The sequence below is a fragment of the Oncorhynchus keta genome, chromosome 8, assembly GCF_023373465.1.
Source record: "Oncorhynchus keta strain PuntledgeMale-10-30-2019 chromosome 8, Oket_V2, whole genome shotgun sequence".
In the NCBI taxonomy this organism is placed as follows: domain Eukaryota; kingdom Metazoa; phylum Chordata; class Actinopteri; order Salmoniformes; family Salmonidae; genus Oncorhynchus; species Oncorhynchus keta.
Window position 1 is genome coordinate 6,040,228 of NC_068428.1, and position 8,140 is coordinate 6,048,367.

The window sequence follows — 8,140 nt, forward strand, 5'->3', positions numbered from 1 at the left end:
AAGTAAATGTAACTACTAAAACATTAAGTATCAAAATTAAACGTATAAATTAAATTTCCTTTCAGAAAACCAGTTGACGCTATTCTTGTTTTTAAAATGTATTTACAGATAGCCAGGGGCACACTTATCACCCAAACAAAATGTACAAACAAAGCATGTGTTTAGTGAGTCTGCCAGATCAGGGGCAGTAGGGATGACCAGGTATATTCTCTTGATAAGTGTGTGAATTGGACCATTGTCCTGTCCTGCTAAGCATTCAAAATGTAAGGAGTACTTTTGCTTGTCAGGGAAAATGTAGAGTAGAAAGTACATTGTCTTTAGGAATCTAGTGAAGTAAGTTGTCAAAGATAAGTAGTCAAATACAGATATCCCAAAAAACGACTTAAGTAGTACTTTAAAGTATTTTTACACCACTGCTTTTTTACATTGAGAATGGCCTCAGTCTATGTTAAATGAAAACGTACAAAACTTTACAAATTGGTGCTTTTACTTTGAAGTAGACATTGACCTTTTTCTACCGGAAGAGAATCTACCTCTACTTCCTTTCTTTCCTTAACAGCTGCGTTGCACGGGGATAGCAAAGCAGTAGAACAGCAAATTAAACACTGAATCTGCAAGTCTAGCTTGGACACAAAGAACAAACATGGTAAAGTGATTGTTTATGGGGGGGTTTTCGTCATATATTGCATGAGACTTTTATTCAATCATTTGGCTTTTGCTAAGATAGCTTACTGTGGCTAGCACTAGCCCGAGCTCGCGTCTTTACGAGCAACTACTATAGTTGCTAATTTGTCTAAATGTTATGAGCTAAAATGTAGCTACTAATGTTAGCCTGTGCATTATTAGGTAGGTCATGTTAAAGGAAAAGCCACTCAAACGATCTTTTGTTTTTCACGGTTGATAGTCCTAGTCTGACTTAATCAGGCTGTAATGCACAATTAATTGGCTTATACAGCAGGAAACTAATGACTGCAAAATCTTAAATGTTCCTTTCTTAGGAAGAATGTTTAATAAAATGACATTTGAACGTACTTTACCTGCTGTGGTGTTGGTCCTTCAGATGGTCAAAACTTGATACAAAAAAATCCATGCGTGCATGTACTTAAGTATTGTGTACGTGCCTTCGGTCATGAGCAAACCTGTGTGCATGGATACTAACTGAAGTCAGCAGGTATTTATATTATATTGTGCGTTTGCCTGGTGATAGAAATGTCTACTTCAGGACCAGCACTCTAAAAAGTCAAATACATTCATGTTGATATTGTCTCAATTTCAACCATCTTAAGGACCAACACCACAGACAAACCAACAAGGAACATTGGCATGGTTTTGTAGTCATTAGTTTCCGGCTGTATATACCAATTAATTGTGTATTACAGCCTGATTAATCAGGCTAATAGAGGAGAAGATGGGGGAGGAGCAGGCGGCCGAGAACGGAGAATAAACACAAGGCGAAAGATAACTCATCCCAAGGGCTTTGACTTCTCAAACATGACAGAAAGCTTACACAATATGATGCCCCAACACCTTATTAATTCAATAACTTACTTAGATAACTGTTGTGACTATACTTTAATCTGATGACTGCTATCTCTAAATAACAAATGTTTCATTGTTACCCGATGTTTAATTTAATCATGTAACAATTAACTCATTAGGATTTAGGGCACCACGAGAGGTTATTTAAAGAGTTACCATCTCCCAAATTAAACTCTAGAAGGTATATCTATTACATTGATGAACAGTCATCTTATTAATCATTACCTCGTATCATTATCATTCTGAACAAGCGTAACCTTCTTGGATCTGCAAACACCCCAGCCTTGCTCATGATTCGGTTCTAGGCAAATTGGCTTATTTTCTAGCTAATTAAATAACACAGAATAAACATACACCCTTAATACATGAGAAACGGGACCCTAGCGGATTATTTTCATATGACTGCTTGTTACGCAGAAAATTTATAGTGGGGGGAGAGAAAGAGGGACACTTATCGTGGATACATTTTAGAACTTTTCCCACAGTAATCATATACTTTGCACACGAACAGCCACCCGTTTGGAATAAGAAGTCATGAATGAATTTACGTGCGAATACCTTTTGTTTGCCGTCTGTCTGAACCAGGCCGCCTTAGGAAGGATGTGGGTTGGTCTTTCAGCGGCACGCTTGTAAGGCTCTGATTGTCCGAAAGGTTCTACTGTTGTTCACTCAAAGGTAGCCAGCCGTGATGATGGTAGGAGAATACTGTGATTTGAAGAGTAATAGGATGGTGTGAAGTTCGCTTGTCTAGATATTTTTGTATGGCTGAAAGTAAAGTAAAGCCACGACACTATCAATCAAGTCAGTTACAATGACTGTCTAGGAACAGTGGGTTAACTGCCTTGTTCAGGGGCAGAACGACAGCTCTTTAACTTGTCAGCTCGGGGATTCGATCTAGCAACCTTTCAGTTACTGGCCCAATGCACTAGGCTACCTGCCGTGTCATATAGGTTGTACACTCTGCAAACAATATGTCCACTCAGACAATGACAACAGCAAGCCTGGAATAATAATAATAAATGCATTAAAATAAATTACCGTAACCAAAGTAAAACATTGTAGATGATCGGAGTTAACAGTAAATGTCCTACTGGTGATATGCAATGGGGAATTTATATACACTAACAATCAAACGCAAACAATTCACACAATGAATTTATGAAACAATGAATGTGCACAAGTTTGCGGGAGAGTGCATTCTAGAGAAGTGCATCTGGGCACATGGTCAATCTGACATCTGCATTGGCCATGCAGCATTTACGGTGATGTGGCCTCAGCTAAAGTCAGGGCATTCACAATTATTGCATTTCGCAGAGCAGTGCAGCGCTGTTGTCAAGGAAGTGAGTTTGTTTATACAGGATGTACCGCCCCCACCTACCATCAATCAATCATGTCTTCAGTACAGCTTTTGACATAATCGATCAGTCTGCTGCTGGAAAATCGTACGTGTTATGGCTTTACACCCCCTGCTATTATGTGGATAAAGAGTTACCTGTCTAACAGAACACAAAGGGTGTTCTTTAATGGAACCCTCTCAAACATAATCCAGGTAGAAGGAATTTTCCAGGATAGCTGTTTAGGCCCCTCGAAAACGGCTTGTCTCTGTGTGACCCAGAGGCCACAATATGTCCAAAGCGTCATTAAATCACTACTAGTCATGCTTCATTCCGGGCCTGCTATTTGCACGGTCGCTGCGGTCAGACAGAGCTACTGTCAATGTTTACTAACGACATGCCACTGACTTGAGTAAAGGCAGTTGGTCTATGCAGATGACTCAACACTATACAACACTATACACGTCAGCTACTACAGTGACTGAAACTACAAACACTTAGAGCTGCGCTGCCTTAACACTCAACAAGGCAGGTCCAACAGGCCCTGGTTTTGTCGCACCTGGACTACTGTTCAGTTGTGTGGTCAGATGCCACAAAGAGGGACTTGGGAAAATTGCAGTTGGCTCAGAACAGGGTGCGCACGGCTGACCCTTAAAAGTACACAGAGAGCTAATGTGAATGATATGCATGGCTCAAAGTGGAAGAGAGATTGACTTCTTCATTACTTGTTTTTGTAAGAGGTGTTGAAAAGCGGACACCCATTCATACCCCACAAGACATGCCACCAGAGGTCTCTTCACAGTCCAACTCCAGAACAGACTATGGGAGGAACACAGTACTACATAGAGCCATGACTACATGGAACTCTCTGCCATATCAAGTAACTGATGCAAGCAGTAGAATCAGATTTTAAAAGCAGGTAAAAATACACCTTAGGGAACAGCGGGGACTGTGAAGCAACAAACATAGGCACAGACACATGCATACACACACATGATAACATACGCACTATACACACACACATGGATTATGCATTGTAGATGTGTGGTTGTGGAGTATGGGCCTCAGGGCATACAAAGTGTGTTGTGAATTCTGTAACAAATGTATTGTTGTACGATGTGGTACAGAGCTTGATCTGGCCTCTGCATGTCTCTGTAGGCTCTGCAGTTGCGTCACATCCTCCATATGAAGCCTCCAACCACATTTTCGAATCAAGCTAAAATGGGCTTTTAGTCTAGGCCTCCAATGGATTAGTTCACTGAGATGGGCGCAAATGTGTTACTGCTCGAGTCAACAATCTCGGTCGACCAAACTATCGACCAGTTGGAGTCAGCCGTCGTCTGTGATAACTCTTCTTGTTTCTCTGTTTTGCAGTCACACACAATTCTGCTTGTCCAGCCAACAAAGAGACCAGAGGGGAGGACATATGCCGACTACGAGTCAGTAAACGAATGCATGGAGGGTGAGAGTCAATCTACAGACAGAGTGCAACAGTTTTTAAAGTTTTTAAATCAAGAGTTCCAACTGGCTAATACTTCCGGGAATGCCTTGAGAAGCAGACCCCACAGACCAGACCGTGGTTTGGGAAATGGATGGTAGAAGTTACATTTGTCCTTATTTGTAAAACAATAAATAATCTAAAGGCACAACCTAGATTTGAGCCAATTTCTAATGTAGCTGAGCATGTCATTACTCCAACCTCGTGAAAATGACAAACTGACACTTTCATCAAAAACGACATTGTAGCAAAGGAATGCCTTTGATTTGACGACCTGCACGAGCGCGACACAACCGTTAGATCAGATGATGTTTCTGCACATGAGCTTAGCTAGCTAACGTTGCCATTATGCTACAGTGTGCCCTTTTGAACACGGCCCTAGTGTAAAAAATAAAGCTTTTAATGGTTTGTTGGCGAGGTGTTTTGTTTGTAACTTAAGTATTTTCCCGTGTGTAGTTCTATGTCTTACCCTGTGTTCCTCTTGATCCAGGTGTGTGTAAAATGTACGAGGAGCACCTGAAGAGGATGAACCCCAATAGTCCCTCCATCACCTATGACATCAGCCAGCTGTTTGACTTCATTGACGATTTGGCGGACCTCAGCTGTTTAGTGTAAGTAGTACTGTACAATCTCACTGTTAAAGGGATAGTGCAGTACAATTTATGTCTGCCTGCAGTTTGAAGGAAGGTCGTTTCTGGGGCCATTGCTAATTAGCATTAGTGTAATGACGAAGTCTACAGGAACAGCTAGCATGCTACACCTAATGGTTTAGCCTTAACTTCACCTTGCTTACTAGAGTGCTAATACTATACTGCAGGATTGTACTCGTTAGTCCACACTGTAGCAATACGGTTTGCAAAGTAAAATGAATACAGGCCTTTATCAGGTAATCCCTCCCCATTTCATTCCTAGTGAATACGACCTTGTTTTATCCAGTCATTTCACAGCTCTTGAGGAGCTGTCAACAGTTGGCCAAGGTTTAGGGGACTAGAGGTCAACTTTAGATTGGAACTAAGAATTGCCTTCTGTTTTCACCCCAGTAATAATGAGGTCCAGTAGGCTATTTGACAATAAGGCTTCATCTCATGAGAACAAAGTTACGTTAATGACATGTCTCTCCTGGGTCGTATTCAAAATGTTGTGTGATAGAAAACTAGTGTCTCTTATTGGACAATTCAATGGGTTTAATCATTAGTCATAACCCTTTCAAACAGTTACAATTTGCAACGACACCGAGAGTTTCTATTGGACAAATTTAGGTAGGTCCCTGTTATGTTTGGTTCCTAGTGAATACACCCCAGGTATTTCCTCTCAAATGTCTTTTTTTTTCTTGCATTTGTTGTCTAATGAATACGAACCACCACCTCTCCATTCAGATACCGGGCGGACACTCAGACATACCAGCCATACAACAAAGACTGGATCAAGGAGAAGATCTACGTGCTGCTGCGGCGTCAAGCCCAACAAGCTGGGAAGTAAAGACAGGAAGGGAAGGAGCTGAGAGGTTGCCCCCTTTGCACAGCTCTAGGATCAGTTTACTCCACCCTGAAATGAAAAGCCCAAACTGATTTGGGACCAGTACATAGGGGCAACTTCATGCTTGGCTTTTTGGTAGAGGTTGTAAAGAGTGAGGGGGACAGTGGCCCTTTTCGAATACACAACGTGCATTCACCCTCCCTTGAGATAATCACAGATCGAGAAGTGATTGGATAGATGAGAACAAGGTTATCAACCTATTGCTTTCACCAATTCAACTGAATCTGATCATTGATTACGCCAAGGAAGGGAGGAAAGTATTCGAATGGCGACAGTGATCTATGGGCGGGAGACAAGCCTATAATTTGTTTGGGTCTATTCTTTGTGGAAGTGGCTAGTTGATTGAAGGACAAATGTATTGGTACAGATGGGTCTTTTGAACAAAAGAAACTAGACAAGGTTACATTAACTAAAAACAGGACAACTGTTTTTGTTTCATTCATTAAATGTCCATTTCTGTTCAAGGAAGAGGTTTATGAGGAGTGACTTTGCTTTGTTTTTTAATGAAAATTATGGGAGAGTTGAATTGAAACATGCCACTGATGGTGTCCGTTAAGGGTGTAATTTTGTAACATTGACGAATGTGATTTACCTTAAAATGCTGATTATTAATTTAGGGTGAATTATGTCAGCTTTATTTTCCATATTTGCACCTCTTACTACCATTTTTATTTTAGACCTGTGAAATCCTGTTTTTGTAAACTTGATATTTGGAATTTCTGACATCTAATTTCATGTTTTCTCTGGTAATTGTTTTTTCTCTGAATACAGGAAATAAACTTTTCAGATTTTATTTGGTGTGTTTTACTGGAAGCATATCAACACACTACTACATCTGTTTATTTACTGAGAAAATGTGAACAAGTTCTACTACACCGGCTCTGACGTTCGTCGGCTGTGGCAGGGCTTGCAAACTATTAGACTACAAAGGGAAGCACAGCCTAGAGCTGTCCAGTGACATGAGCCTACCAGACCAGCTAAATAACTTTTATTCTCACTTCAAGGCAAGTAACACTGAAACATGCGTGAGAGCATCAGCTGTTCTGATGACTGTGTGATCGCGTGTCTGTCTAACCAGACACCTAGGTATTTGTAGTTGTCCACATATTAAGTCAGAACCGTCCAGAGTTGTGATGCTAGTCGGGCGGGAGGGTTTCGGGCAGCAATCGATTGAAGAGCATGCACTTAGTTTTACTTCCATTTAAAAGAAGTTGGAGGCCTCGGAAGGAGTGTTGTATGGCATTGAAGCTCGTCTGGAGGTTAGTTAGTGTCGAAAGAAGTTCCAGATGTGTACAGAATGGTGTCAACTGCATGGAGGTGGATCAGAGAATCACCAGCAGCCAGAGTGACATCATTGATATATACATAGAAAAGAGTCGGCCCGAGATTTGAATCCTGTGGCACCCCCATAGAGACTGCCAGACGTCCAGACAACAAGCCCTCCAATTTGACACACTGAACTCTGAGAAGTAGTTGGTGAACCAGGCGAGGCAGTCATTTGAGAAGCCGATAAGAATGTAGTGATTCACAGAGTCAAGCCTTGGCCAGGTCAACGAAGACGGCTGCACAGTAATGTCTTATCGATGGCGGTTATATCGTTTAGGACCTTGAGCATGGCTGAGGTGCACCCATGACCAGCTCGGAAACCAGATTGCATAGTGGAGAAGGTATGGTGGGATTCGAAATGGTCGGTGATCTGTTTGTTAACTTGGCTATCGAAATTTTTAGAAAGGCAGGGCAGGATGGATATAGGTCTATAACAGTTTTGGTTTAGAGTGTCTCCCCCTTTGAAGAGGAGGAGGATTGCGGCAACCTTCCAATCTTTGGGGATACGAGAGGTGGAATAGGCTAGTAATAGGGGTTGCAACAATTTCAGAAGATAATTTTAGAAAGAGGATCCAGATTGCCTAGCCCAGCTGATCTGTAGGGTTCCAGATTTTGCAGCTCTTTCAGAACATCAGGTGTCTGGATTTTGGTGGAGAAGCGAGGGGGCTTGGCCAAGTTGCTGCAGGAGGTGCTAAGATGTTGGCCGGAGTAGGGGTAGCCAGGTGGAAAGCATGGCCAGCTGTAGAAAAATGCTAAATGAAATTATCGATTATAGTAGATTTATCGGTGGTGACAGTGTTTCCTATCCTCAGTGCAGTGGTCAGCTGGGGTGCTCTTATTCTCCATGGGCTTTAGTATCCCAAACTTTTTGGACTTAGTGCTACAGGATGAAAATTTCTGTTTAAAA

At 41.6% G+C, this 8,140-nt stretch overlaps 1 protein-coding gene across 1 annotated transcript; it reads left to right on the top strand.

The window, feature by feature from the left end:
• The first annotated feature begins 487 nt into the window (after positions 1-487).
• On the top strand, positions 488-6,700 carry LOC118386749 (enhancer of rudimentary homolog). Its single transcript, XM_035774521.2, has 4 exons — positions 488-646; positions 4,248-4,335; positions 4,862-4,982; positions 5,748-6,700. The coding sequence occupies exons 1-4, from the start codon at positions 644-646 to the stop codon at positions 5,848-5,850; spliced, it is 315 nt and encodes a 104-aa protein (XP_035630414.1). The 5' UTR covers positions 488-643; the 3' UTR covers positions 5,851-6,700.
• The last annotated feature ends 1,440 nt before the right edge of the window (positions 6,701-8,140 follow it).